Source organism: Diadema antillarum, unplaced genomic scaffold (assembly GCF_040938485.1).
Source record: "Diadema antillarum isolate AM-2024a unplaced genomic scaffold, OU_Dant_1.0 seq00001057_RagTag, whole genome shotgun sequence".
Classification (NCBI taxonomy): domain Eukaryota; kingdom Metazoa; phylum Echinodermata; class Echinoidea; order Diadematoida; family Diadematidae; genus Diadema; species Diadema antillarum.
Window position 1 is genome coordinate 683,277 of NW_027271885.1, and position 15,033 is coordinate 698,309.

At 35.7% G+C, this 15,033-nt stretch overlaps 1 protein-coding gene across 1 annotated transcript; it reads right to left on the minus strand.

Moving 5' to 3' along the window:
• Window positions 1-585: 585 nt before the first annotated feature.
• On the minus strand, window positions 586-14,192 carry LOC139743201 (uncharacterized). Its single transcript, XM_071653699.1, has 3 exons — window positions 13,820-14,192; window positions 11,223-11,322; window positions 586-733 (listed from the first exon to the last, which is right to left on the minus strand). The coding sequence occupies exons 1-3, from the start codon at window positions 13,959-13,961 to the stop codon at window positions 586-588; spliced, it is 390 nt and encodes a 129-aa protein (XP_071509800.1). The 5' UTR covers window positions 13,962-14,192.
• Window positions 14,193-15,033: the final 841 nt, after the last annotated feature.

A 15,033-nucleotide genomic window follows, 5' to 3' on the forward strand; every position in this document is an offset into this window, starting at 1 on the left:
TTTGATACCATATCAAAAGGAAAATGACACTGCATTGTTTCATTCAAAACCTTAAAGAAATTCACTTCAAATTGCAGTTTTCAACTAAACTATGATAAACAGAGAAGCTTACTACACGTACTCTCATAAAATTAAGGCACATCATAATATGTGAGCAATACAGTATTTGTGAGTAATCCAAAATGATCAAAATTTTGTAGCATTGAATGACTTCCATAATCAAAATGATAACAAGATTTACAGCAATGTGCATTGTATTTGTCAGGCCAGACTTTAGGCTGTTGAATGCTTCAAAGTGTGAACTTGATAATATTCTGTTAGAAGAATACATGTTCAGCAGTCATGGTACATTGTACTTATTTTATATAATAAATGGAGACTAAACTAAGTAGTATGAGATCTATATACTTTATCAATTCTTTCCCTTTTTAATATTGATTTTACTGCAGAATCCTTGCAAGAATGGCTTTCACTTGTAGTACAAAGTGTAAATAGACAATATGATTTTTTCATAACTTTTTTAATTTTTGATATTGAATTCAATATTCACAATGAATATTCACGATGCATGATATTCATGAATATTCATAATGACTGGCAGGAGTAAGAATGTGATTGGTCAATGAGGCAAGGGTTGGGTCTCACCAAGCAGTCCGCCTCTTCATCCTGACTTGCGAGGCTGTTGTAAGTCCCTGCAGTACACGGCACTCTGGCAGCATTCCCACCTGCACAACTGAAAAGAGAAAATAGAAAATCAGTTTTAATTTATAGCAAATTACACCTTTTTGTGCTTGGACATCCCATTTAAACATTTTTCTATAAAGTGAACTGGTTTAGTAGGATCCATGATAGGGCAGTGCTGCATACTGCCCAAAATGTTGTGATAATTTCTAGTGTGCTGGAAATATTTGGAGCAATTCTGCAGTGTGTCATCAAATATTGATACATGTACCACTTTGTATCCAACGCTGCACACTGGCACTGGTCCAACGGTCCCTGACCAGTAAAAACACTGTCGGACTCAGAAACTTTTTTTTTGGAATCTACCAGTTTAAAAATGGAAAAAAATAGATACCTACTAGACCAACTGACAGGTCAGACTCAGTAGAAGAAATGAGTTACAATGTAGTATGCGGCCCTGTTGTATACAATGTAAATGCATTTTTTCCCGATGGAAATGAATTGACCATTAAATTGAATTAAGAATTAAAAATGCATGATGTGTGAAGCATGATGCTAATAAATCCTGATCCTATAAAAGTAACCTTACCAGGCAGTAACACAGTTTTGATTCAATTATGGTATCTGAAGGCACAATGTAAACTGTAGATGTTGGAAATTAGATTTGATTTGAATTGAATTGACCTGTGCATTTTAAACTAGTACAGAGGTTATAAAGTCAAGCACTCACAATCTCATCAGGCCTAGCTTATTGCAAATGTAGACTTGTTTTACGTTTACTTGATTTGGGGTATTCATTAAACCTTGACAACATAGAGTTGTTTTTTTTCATCAAGGAGCGAAAGAAATATTGATTTTTCTTTTTCTATCCTGCACTCAAAGGGAAAAAAGAAAAGCAATTGAACGGGAATGGAATCTTTGCAAAAAAAAATTGAATGAATGATTTCCAATTCAACACTTTTAAAGTATAAAGTACTGCAAATATGCATTTTGTATTATGGGGGTCTAGAGTTTATTGTATTCAGCAAGCCTTTGAAAACATTTAAGGCCCTGAAGAGTTTTACAACACTGGCTTCAGAAAATCAATATCACGTCTCCTCTATGGTGCACAGTGTACAGATAGAGATCTTGAATTATTGATTTTTGCTAGAAGTGATTTATAAATACACTTTTGAGGCATATCACTTACAATATCGTCAAAACAAGATTTGTTGTTCATTTCAGATCAACGATGAATTGCTAGAAGTACTGCAAGTTAACACAATACTTTGGTTTGAAACCTTAACCTGTTGAGAACGAGTCCCGAGTATACCGAGTACTCAGGCAGGTGTCTATAGCAAATGCATGTTGCAGCAAAATCAGTCCATCCTCAACGGGTTAAGGGGCCCTCTTGACTGACTTGCTCTTAACTACAATGTAGGTACATACAACTTGTACCTGGTATGTGCAATGTACAACAATGTACAGAGGTACTTGCATCTCAACAAAATATCAAGAGTAGGACATCTCGGATGAAAGTTGCCATGAGATACAAATTGTACATGTACTACAATGTACATCATAATGTGTAGCTCAACCATTTGCAAAATTTGAAATACAGTATTGTACAATACTTTTTGAGTTTTCAAAGAAAAAAGAACCATTAGGCTGTACATTATGTACAAATACATGTATGCATTTTTTCTGAATGTTCAGAAAGCATTGATTACAATCCTCATGGTAAATTTAAGACAATGATGTTGCAACTTCCAGCTGAACAGCATGTAGTCATCTTTGAAGATCTTTTACAACATTTAAGGCTCTGTTGATGGAAGTGATGATGATGGTGACCAGTAATTCATACTAAAATACAGTGTATGTATATCGGATATGTACAGCTGTAATACATGTGTGCAATTTACAACAGGAATGTCCTTTAAATGTCAATTACTTGGTACTGTACACGTACGTATCATAAACACAAGTTGTTACAGAACATAAACTGGGTACATCAACGATTCCAGCCCAGAGGTGTTTAGTGTAAACTGTAGGCCTACAGTTACACAACTGTCTAGCTACGCAGTGTAATATGCTTGTAAACACATTGTACACTGTTAAATATTGTGTTGTAAATACAAAATGTACGGTTGGAGCAGGATTGATCTTTGATCTCCAATAAAACTTTAAAAAAAGAAACATTTGTTTGAAACAATGCCTAACAGAATGACACATTGCCTATTAAACTGAATGACTCCGTAGACTGTAACGAATGCAATCTTAATTTTTACTTCATTTTTAATCCATTGGGAGAAAGCCACAATGTTTTGAACACACTATCATGCAAAGGGCATTTTCAACTTCACACTACTCTGGATTTACATTGCATTATTTGTATCTCGGCTTTGCCTTCTCTCTCTATAGCTCTATCCCTCTCTCTGCCCAGAGAGATAATATTATGCTCACATCAATATTCCCATACATGTACCTGTCACAAGCTTGAACTATTTTATAGCCTTAATACAGAGCTCAGCACCTTGCTGTTTCAGCGTCAGTGGTACTATGCATTATTGATTGTTTACACGTTGCTATGGAAAACAATGGCACTTCGCAAAACGTGCAACCTTTGATAATACATCGTATCCGGGAAACAATCTTAGACTTTGGGCAATTCCCCTCATTAATCCCACTGGTGTCAAGACATACAATGTACTGTACATTGCATGCAGGATACGAAAGCCAACATGTACTAGCAAGTCTAGATTCAATGTCATTTGGTGTACATTTCATCCTTATCGAGTACAATGGTACAAACGTACATTGTAGTCATACTTGTGTAGTTGATGATGATGATGTAAATTTACAGAGCTCTGTGGAGACCATAAATACTGTCAGTACAATGTATTGTACAATGTATGCTTGTGTGCTGCAAGAGCTCCTGATAAAGATCAAACAACAAATGAAAAGTTCAATGAATAGATCAAGGGTATTACATTTCATTATCAAGATGTTTCAGTTTGGGATTTCCATAAAGTTCTATACAGCTGTATTTGGTAAGTTATTCCAGAGTTTGGTGGCCAAATGGGGAAAATGCTTGGTCTCCTTAAATGCATGAAACAAAATTGTCTTTAATTCCTTCTTTTTTTTCTTTGGCTTCACAAGATGTCAGCAAAAAACAGTCCTCAAAACTTTCAGATTACTTTGGTTGTTTTAATCTTTTATGGATGGTTTTGCTCTTCATTTAAATTATTTTCATCCATGTCTTACTTTTTTCTTGTTGTTTTTGATTGCTTCAAAGCCTTTAGAACACACTCTTTGTGCTAGTGAATGCAGAATCAATTAACAGGTGGATGATGTACAAAAACAACAAATTCAAATTGACTCTTAATAAACCCACCTCACTTCTCAAATGTAGAGCCCAAATGGGCAGGACATACTGTATCTGACCTACAGTGTTGTAAAACTGGATTTTCCTCAAGTGTACCAAGCATTAATTAGCACATACACTGTACAAGTACAATGTAAATGACCCCCAAAAAAAAGAGCGTATAGAGGGTTTTATATAGCAGGTGTCTATGGGAAATATGTGTTTAATATGTATACATAGCAAAATGACTCACTTCGGAGGGTTTATGGGTATTTCTTTTTCAGATGCTTCACCAAGTTTTCGGAGGAACTACGCAATGTACAGTAGTTGCCTTGCAATTGAACTGATGAAAGAATGTTTGAAAATGTACATACAATTGTAGTAGTATTCAACTTAGTACATTATGAAAATGAATCCCATCTAAATTCTCACTGCATACAGTGTACTGTACATTGTACAAAAATATATGTAGGTTACTCTTCCAGTAGATATGGCCCAACAGTTCTACATATTTTCTAATCTTAAATGATACACAACCTGTGGAGGATTGATAATCTGAATGAATGATTTAGAATAAACCTAGCTAGAAAATTTCAGATATCAGGGTTCGAAATTGGCGATGGTCCACTGGCCATTGGCCACCCAAAATCATGTCGGACTAGCTAAAAATCATAAAATTCTGAAGTAACTAGTCCGTCTGGCTAGCCAAAATATTGCTTCAGTGTCAAAATTGATTCTACACAGTAGTCCACCTGGCTAGTTAAAAAAAAAGTTAAGTGCGACCCCTGGATATTTTGTTGAATCAAACTGTAACTTTGTGTACTATGTAGGCTACAGTTGAGCAATTAAAAAAAAAAAAACCTTGATCCATGTCATACATGATATCATTTATGTTGTGCCATCCCAAATGATATTCTCCTCACTTTATTTTTTTTTCAGTGTATTCTTTTATTCCATTTAACAGTCCATTGAAATGTACAAAAAAAAATTACATTAAAAGAAAATAATGTCAAGAAGACAATAGACAAAGATAAATGAAATTTTTATCAAAACACACACACACACACACACACACACACACACACACACACACACACACAAGCAACTTCTTTCCCCTTCCAAAATTTACATCAACAACCTCTTTGATCATTGGAATAGATCGATGCTCATCTGTCACTCCACTGATGCGTGAACAGCTGAAATCTTTAGAAGTACAGAATGCAGGTGTAGTTTGTATCGAGATCAAAAGTTTAATGCCATTTTCAGTTCAACCTCTTTGATCATTTAGCTTTCACAAAAATAATTGTAATGATTTATCTTAGATAACAATTAGCAGGTGAATGAATCATTCCACAGAGAGAGAGAGACACACACACACAGGCAAAGCTCTAGACAACCTTCAAGTGGTTCTTGATCTCTGCCACCAGTCCTAGCCTTAAAAAGGGGAAGCTAAATAAAACCAGGACCCTGTACAAACGGACTGAAGCACCTGTAGAGTCTGTACTGGGATAGTTAAGAAAGCAAGCGAACCCTGAGTAAACAGGAGACAAAGAGGCGTGTTTTCGCTTTAGCGTCCAGTCGCCATGACACTGTACAGCACCTCCACTTGGCATATAAAGCTCTATCGGTGTGCACGAGGTTTTTCTGCACGCACGGCAAGGTTGAGTAACTACAAACTCTCGACAACAATTAGTCTGTGATGCCTTAAAGTGCCTTGTTCTATACTGGGGAAATAACAGGCATTTCCATCAGTTGAAAGGCTACTGTGCAAACAGACAGCAGGACAAACAGACAGTTAGATTCAAATTGTCTCCCCCTCGGAACTGTAAATCCTAGCCGAATTGAATAGTTGAAAGGTTTTGATGATTTCAATAGTTGACAGTAACCTGATGACACAGTAATCAATGCCATTCAACATTAACCGGCAATCTATCTTTATCTTCTATCAAATGAATTGGTGTATTTTTCTCTTCTAAGTAAACAAAGACAAGAGCTTAGAAGCTCTTCATTTCTACAGACATGTACAGACTGTACGACACTTGACTGATATGTTTTAGTGAGGTCATTTATAACTGGACTTTGATTCCTGAAATAAGGATACTCTGATTCTTGCATTCATGCATGATTCAATTATACCTTCCTTCTATTCCCTTTGATTCAACTACCAAACACACATTTTATTGACCACTGCAGTATACTGCTTGTAAACGGCTAAACTGCTATACATTTATTTCAGATGTGGCTACACTGTGCACATTGATACGTACTTATTTTCCCCTTTACCATACATTGTATGTACATTGTATGTACACAATATCAACAATTAAATTATACCAACATGGGACTGAGGCATGATGGGATGTATTCTAAGTCATTTCACAGGAAACTTCACAATCATCCAGTGCTCAGTTGTAATTGTCTTGGTATGTCATTTTCACACAAATATCTGGGAATTGGAAAGCTTATTGCTCAGGAATGTATTATTTTATTTGATGATGTACAGTAAAAAAAAATAGTAATACATTGTACTAGATACTGTATATAAGACCTACTTGTATACATGTACTGTACAAGTAGTGCATGAATACATTGTTATCTGAACATTTCATGTTTTGAGCACATTACTTTGGGCTTCATTCATTCACAAGAAAGGCAATGATCATTATTAAAGAGGAGCGGTTTAAAGGTAAAATTCTTTTGGTCACATAATTGCAGAAAATCAGAATAACAAACCACCAAGAAAGTGATGATAAAAGAATAAGTGAAATTGAGCTGACATATAAAGTACTAGATTGATACACAGTCATAATCAAAAGTAGGAAAGAGAGAAAAATAAATGAACAAATTTACTATTTAAATAGAGCAGGTACCAGGTAGACAGAAGCAAAAGAAGGAAAGAGAGAAAATGAACAGATACAATTTGTCAGAAGGAAATTAATTTCAAAGAAACAGCAGGCAACTGCCTAATGAAAGCCATCCCTCATTCCAGTTTTCAAACCAGTACAAACAGTTGTACAGTAAGTCCTGGGGAACCTTCTTACAGAAATTATACATCATTCTGGTCATTATCGAAGTGGCAACTTTGAATTTTGCTGCATTTGTTAAATGCATCAAATAAGCACAAAACAAAAGGAAAATTACAAAAATTTGATCCATTTGTGAGAGGAAGGGCATTTCCACGGTAACTCACGTTACATTTTGAACTCAAAATTAGGTCGTTGAGATCAATATCCTTAAAACCTAATTAGTGATATGAGTTACTATATGTGAATGAGTATCATGCACCTCCATCCTACCTCACAGCAACATTACATCCACAGACTCTTATGAGAACTATGAGATAAAACACTACAAATGTCGGTAACTCACGTTACATAATTTGGACATGCAAAAATTTGGCATGTCTTATATTCAAAAGTTTCCTCAAACAAGAAACAGAGAGACTTTAAATCTATTGTGTCAAAGTCATGGACTAACAACATACATCACCGAGTATGGTAAAAATTCCAATTGTCTTACATTCTCCAGGTATCGTCATGTGAAGGGGTAACTCACGTTACGGTAACTCACGTTACAGTTTGTCCACATGATCACAAGACGATTTTTTGTCTTAATAATCCAAAGAAAACTTACCAAGACAACTTTTTTTCACAAACAAACTCCATGAATAAAGAATCTAAATTGATTTGAACATTGATCTGACAGTAATTAATCCCATTTTATCCATGAGCTTACCAAAAGGCAGGAAACTTTACATTTAGAATACCAACTTGAAGATAAATTTCATTTTTAATTGAGTCATTTTCCAAGCTTTCATTTGTACTGAGACAAAAATAGTATTCAACAAAATGATATGAAACAGAGACTATTTCATTAAATTACACTCTTTTCTAGTTAACAAATGCATCAAAATTGAGGATTTGATTGAGAATTTGATTTGATTGTTTTTTTTTTTATTTTACTAGATTTAAATGGATTTCAGGCTATCTAGATAAAACAAGTCATCCATAAACTATTCCAATATAATACACTGAGTCACGAGACTAGAGACCTGTACATGTAGTCTGTGGAGAGTTTAAAGGTTCAGAAATGAATATATTCAATAAATCTTTTAACTTTTATACAATGCAATTTATATTGTAATTATTTGATAATTGTTTGAATTACTCAATAATCAACTGTTTGTATGTTTGATTTGTTTACAAATTCTTATACTAAACTAGTACAGAAATTAGACTTGAATTACAGAAACTGCAGATAAATTTTAGTTATCTGCTACCAGTATTGATCAGTTTAATGAAACATGTTCATAAATGTTTAAGCCTTAAAAAACAATGGCTTTGGTCTATGAAATGTCAAGTAGCCATTATTTAAATTGTACATACATGTAAAAAGTATACCAGTATTTTCTAGAGGACTCAAGCAGACTGAAGCAGTAAATCCCAATGAAAAACATGAATAGCAAATATTTTGTGATCAGGAGGCTAACTATTAATATCACAAAATGTTGATAGTTTGCTTTAAGGTACATGACTGTCCAGCTCTTAAAGAAAATGTCTGATAATGAGGTTCACATTCAACAAGTTTTTGGTAATAGATCAGCATGTAAAGTAAATTATAGTAAACATGGAAAAGTTTCATTGTAGGATTTTGCAACAATATAGCTAAAACCTGAGAGTAGAATAGTATAAAACACATTTATAAGCGTGTCCAATTCACAATGTTCAGTTCTCAAAAATCTCAGAAAAAACAGCAGGAAGCGAGCTCCAATCTTTAATAAAATTTTGTTCATACATGTTAATGTTTCAGCCTCATAAACAATGGCTTTGGTCTATACAGGTACAAGTTGTAGGTATACATGTAAACTATGAAATGTCAAATAGTAATCACTTGAATGACAAAAACAAGAACTTTTCAAGAGTAATCATGCAGTGATTATCCCAATCAGGAGGCTATTAATAGTTATCACAAAATTTTGATAATTTGCTGGAACAAGGTCCATGCAGCTTTAGAAGAAATGTCTTTTAACAACTTTCGTAACAGATCAGTATACATGCACTGTAATATTAAAGAGTAAATATGGAACAGTTTCTTTCAGAAGTTAACATGTGATGAACATGTGTAAATTAATAATACATTGTACATGTACAATGTAGACCAGTTTGTTTGGTGATAGAGAGAGACCAAGAGAATAACAATCTACTGGAAATAGAAAGAGTTCAGTAATCATGTACTCATTGGTTACTTACAATCACAAACTTCATATCATTTCTTGGTATTAAAGAAAAAAACATGTCGGTAACTCACGTTACATTGTGGTAACTCACGTTACATGGTAACTCACGTTACAATTTTAAGACCTCTGTTATGAGAATTTGAAGCAAAGACTATAAGTCCCATTATATTTCTTGGATGTGTGCTGCATAGTTATTTGATAATCCAAAATACCATGTCTCAGTTGGGCATAGTAAAATTGCTAGGTTAAAAAGTTCATATTTCGGTAACTCACGTTACAGCAGCTTCTCGAGCTATGTAAGAGCACGCTGGTGTCCGAAGTACATATCTTATATCGAGGTCTCCACTTTATTTACTGCTAGATTGATATATTTTTGATTTGTAAAACCAAACAAAGTTTGATTTGAGCCTCAAATATATAAAATAATCACAGAGAGCAACAAAAATGCATTTTTAGGGATTTTTAGGTCGAAAAATGCTTTCTGGTTTCAAAAGGTATAAAAATGCACAAAAGGGAACTTTTCTTAAAGGTAAAGTTGGTTTCACACACTTCAAACTATGGCGAACAAAGTAAGATTATCAGTTGTCCTGAAATATGCGGGTAAAATTTTGGTGGTCATGTCGCACAACTCACGGAAATGCCCGGAACATAATTTACAAAGCTCTAATTGCCCTACAAAGTGTTGTTAAGAAGAGTTCCACTTATTAAAAGCAAAGGCTTAAAGTGTAAATTCTGCAAATTATGAAATAAACACTTGGATTTTATCATCTCATATTGAATGAAAGATGATTTTAGCCATGGTCTGAAATTGCATAGTTTTTAACTTGACAAATTGTATCTTCAGTTTAACAACTACAGAATAAAAGAAGTTTAAATTCTAAAATTGAACTTTAAAGAGAGTGTTTGCATGGAGACTTTACGCTTCATATTACAAACCATAGGTTTGTACAAAAATAGTGATATGGATTCTCATATTTATTCTAATTTCAAGATGAAGTGACAATGTCTTTGTCTTAGAAATCTTCCACTGACCAGTACACAAATCTTTACTAAATTTCAGTTTCTCTTTAAAATGGATGTAAAATCAATAAACTACAATTTCTTGTAACATTCAAATTGCAAAATTATTGTGGAGTTATTCCAATCAGACAGCAGTCAGGAATTTTTTAAAGGAGGAGAAGAAGAAGATGGGGAGGAGGAGGAAGAGGAGGAGGAAAAGGGAAGAGGAAGAGAGAGGAATTTTGAAAAGGACGGAGGAGGAGGAAGAGAACAGAGGGAAGAGGGGGAGCATGACAGGAAGCAGGAAAAGAGGAGGAGGAGGATGAGAGAAGAGAAGATGGAGGAGAGAGAAGAAGAGTATGAGGAATGAAGGGAAGAAGAAGAAGAGGAGGAGGATGAGACAGGAGGAGAGAGAGAAGAGTGAGGAAGATGAGGGGGAGGGGAAAAGGAAGAGAGAGAAGGAGGGGATGAAGAGAGAAGGAGAGAAAGGAAGAGGGAGGAGGAAGAAGAGGAAAGGGGGAGAGGAGGAGAGGAAGGGGAAAAGGAGAGAGCAGAGAGAAGGGGGAGGAGAAGGATGAGGGGGAAAGGGCAAGAGGATGACGAAGAGGAGAGGAGGAGGAGCTCACGAAAAGATGAGGAAGAAGAAGAGGAAGAGGAGGAAAAGAAGGGGAGAAAGGGAGAGAAGAGAGGAGGGATGGAGGACAAGGGGGAAGAGGAGTGAGGAGGATGAAGAGAGGAGTAGGAGGAAAGAGGAAGACAAAGAAGAGGAGGAGAGGGGAAGAGGAGGAAGGCAAGGAAGAAAAGGAGGCAGAGGAGGAGTAGGAAGAAGACGAGGAGGTGGAAGGGGGAAATAAAGATGATGAGGAGGAGAAGGAGGAGCAAGAGGAGGAGGAGGAGGTGATAAGGTGGGATGAGGATGGAAGACATGCAGCCAAGGAAGAGGAGATTTATTGAGAAACTTACTAGTATCCAGGGGGGCATTCGATGCAGGCTGTGGCATTACTGTCCCAGTACTGACCCGCAGTACAGCTGGACACGCAGTCAGTTCCACAGTCACAAACTCCTGTCAATCGGAAAGAACAGTCATTGTCAAAGATGCAAAACAAACTGACCTACAACTGTAAGTTTACAGCTCATCTCACAAAGAGGGGTGAAATACCCAGATCCAAAGTATATGATGGACTTGCATCACTTACAATGTAGGCCATATCTGACTTCCCACAAGAAATTGACTGCAAAAAGGACTAAAACATCCAGTTTGTGAATTTGCATACTCACTGCTCAGATGTCTGAAACAGGAGTACACGTGTACAACAGAAAATTTTTTGCATGTTTTCTTATGCATGAGAGTTTGTTACCGAATGAATATTTTGATGTATGACATGGAATACAGGGTAATTTGCATCACACCCATACAGGATTGCAAATGACAGAGGTAATCATGTATTTCAGATGAATGTACATTGACTTTTCAGGATTTTAGATGAAGACACAATTCAATTTTAATCTAAAAACTAAAAGAGAGAGACCTCATCACTGACATAGCCCAGGGCACAGTAACAAACAGGCACCAAAAGATTAAAATTTGTACTTCTATAATCCTGGGATCATCAATACCTGTATGTACATATTAGCACAGAGATACACTTGATATATGCATTGCCGGAACCTTCCTCAAACTGTGATTGCACCACTGCGGATGTCCATTTACCACTTGTGGTGATTTTATACAACCTAGATTAGAGGGCAAAGTTCTGATGTGATGATCAATGTTTGAAGAACCTTTGATATTTCTCTCAAACAGGATGCTTTTTGCTTGCAATTTGACAATCATCAATGATAATGTAGCATAAATTTAATTTCCAAAGTTTCTCCAAATCACTAGACACTATCCGCTACCCTCTAAACTTTTTACTGTGAAACATGATATATTCGCGGCATGAAATTTTCGCGAATTGCCACTGGCGTTCAATGCATGTAGTGTAGACAAAAACTTTCGCGTGCATTTTAATTTCGCGAATTTTGGCGCTCGCGAAATTCGCGAAATTAAAATGCACGCGAAAATTTCTCGTTTTACAGTAACTACAAAGTACAATTACAATGTACACAATGTATTTATAATAGACAACTTTATGCAATTTACAGTTGATCATCATTACGCCCAGATTAGCTGTGTTGCAGCTGCTACAATGAATGTATTTTACCACGGCTCAACAAGAACGTACTGTGTGTTAGTGTTGCATCTTCAGTATTTAGTGGTGTGTATGGTGTGAAATTGTGACTTTTTATACAGTGACATGACAATCAATACATAGAATCTAGGTCATAATTATCTGATGAGTTGAGTTTGAGTTTGAGTTTATTTTATTTCACCACGGGTCACTCACTTCAGCCAATGGCTGTTCTTCTGTGAGTCCGTGAAGTAAAAAATCATACAATTACAAAATACAACATTTTATACATAGTATAGGAAACTTTCAAAAAAAGAAGAAAAAATTAAATACAAAAATCAAACAAACAGACACTCAAAAACATATCATAGGAAATCATGCATACTACATAAAGAAAATGAGAATGATACTGAAAAAAGAAAACAAAGGAAAACGATTAATGCACAGTGCTACAGTTTATGCAAACAATTACTACGTATATAATTTATCCACCTTATGTTTAAATGTAAGAAAAGATACACTTTGCTTTACATCATCTGATAGATTATTCCATAATTTAGCGCCTCGATATGTTACACTACGTTTCTTAAAATTAGTTCTTGGGTGTGGTACATCTAGTTTCAATATTCCTTTTCTCAGTATGTAAGTAGTCTGCTTAAATAGAAATAAATTACATACAATTTGTGGCATAATCCTATTTACAATTTTATACATCACATACAATAACTGTTTATCACTTCTTTCAATAAATGTATCTATCTTTAACTTTGCATTTGTTTGTATCAAATCAAATAATGCTTCACTCGAAAATCTCCATTTTACATTCATAGAAACTCTCAATGCTCTATTCAATAATTTCTGAATTTTATCAATACGTATTTTCCCCGCGTTTCCCCAGATTATACTACAGTAATCAATCCTACTTTGAATAATAGTTTTATAGAAAATCAATGCCATTTGCTCTGTTATATAAGGTCGAATTCTTTTTAACAAATATAAAAGGGTTTGTAATTTTTGATACAATGAATCGATGTGATTTGTCCACTCTAAATATTGATCAATTTGCACACCCAGATATTTACAATTTGAAACACGAGTAATAACAGTGTCCTTTATCTTAATACATGGTGGCTCCACTGAGTTGAGTTTCTTTCTTGACCCAATTAAAAGAAATTCACACTTTGTAACATTAAGAGCGAGCTTATTTCTGGTTAACCATCTATGTATTCTCACCAATTCTTCATTTAAAACGCCCGTCAATCTCTTCACATCACTACACGAGTATGGTCAATGATGATTCCTTCCTGAAAAATAATACAAGAATCTGCAATAGATAAGATACAACAGTGGTTTATATAGCATCTAATAAACTGTTTAGCTTAACCTTACCTGCAACACTTTGGGTGTTAAAAACCACACAAAGAGCCACGATGGTAAAGAATTTCCAGAGCAGGGGTAAATTCCAATGCATGATCCACGGGCGCGCTGCCCCGTCACCCCAGGGGAGTGTGTTCACCCGCGCGGTCCCCATTATCGCGTGGGTAGCTAGCTTCGTCGCCGTGCAACCCACTCTTCGTATTCCCTGCGACTTTCTCTTCTCACACTTTGCTGAAAGAAATATGTATCTTATCGTTGAATAAATTGCAATGTCACCCTCATTATTTCCTTCGTCAAATGCTCTCCATGTTGTTTGGTAAGATCATCGACCAGCGATGCACATTTTTTTCTCCGTTCTCTGAGGGCTTTGCGTAAACTTCGTCAAACTTCCTCTTGATCTCGCGTACTATTAGCACATTACGGAGTTTCATGCGTTACAGGTGTATGTTAAAAATCAGTGGGCTAGGCAGTACTGCTGTAACGTCATGGTTGTCTTGGATCCATGTACACTATCTATGGACCGATTCCGGATTTGGGGGGTCTCGCGCTCGCGATCGTCGTACACTGTATTGTATGCATAGCAATATTCAAGGGCCTGTACAATGGAAAGGGTACTGTATTATGAAATGGTGGAACAATCGAGTGGTTCTATGCACACCGGAGACTTGCGTAAAATTGGTTAGGGAATCATGACGTAAGTTTCAGTGCACTTTCTTTATGATCTATCCTGTCTGAGGTGTCCCATGTCCATTATTTAGTACTTGCACATACTTGTGAATGGTCTTTTGAAATCTCTTGGTCGACAAGTCTTTGTTACTTAACACAACCGATCTTCCCCGAGAAAACAAGAAATGAGTTTCTCACTTCCAGGGTGCATAAATATCCCATTTTTAACAAGGCGAGATATTCGTCCGGCACCCGGGTTACCTACACGTGGGTTTCCATGAAATACTTTGACTTTATAGTAGTCAAGAACATAATCCATAATTATGTTCATATGAACATATATGAACATATGAACATAATTATATGTTCATGTTCATATGAATATACAGCGTATAATTATGAACATATGAATATGTTCAATGAACATGTCGATATAAGAACATTGAGTATAATGTGTAATTATGCTCGACGTCAGCACAGCAAAGCCGGAATATACGTGTAAAGCGCATCATGTCGGCCGTCTTTCTCGTTTCCCGTTCTTCCATTTTTGAAAGAACACA

What these genes read in the sequence shown, in the direction of transcription:
- LOC139743201 (XM_071653699.1), bottom strand. Translation starts at nt 13,961, where the DNA reads ATGGGGACCGCGCGGGTGAACACACTCCCCTGGGGTGACGGGGCAGCG. An exon ending in TAACACCCAAAGTGTTGCAG is followed by an intron (nt 11,323 to 13,819) that starts GTAAGGTTAAGC and finishes TCCGATTGACAG; the next exon opens with GAGTTTGTGACTGTGGAACT. An exon ending in GAATGCCCCCCTGGATACTA is followed by an intron (nt 734 to 11,222) that starts GTAAGTTTCTCA and finishes TTCTCTTTTCAG; the next exon opens with TTGTGCAGGTGGGAATGCTG.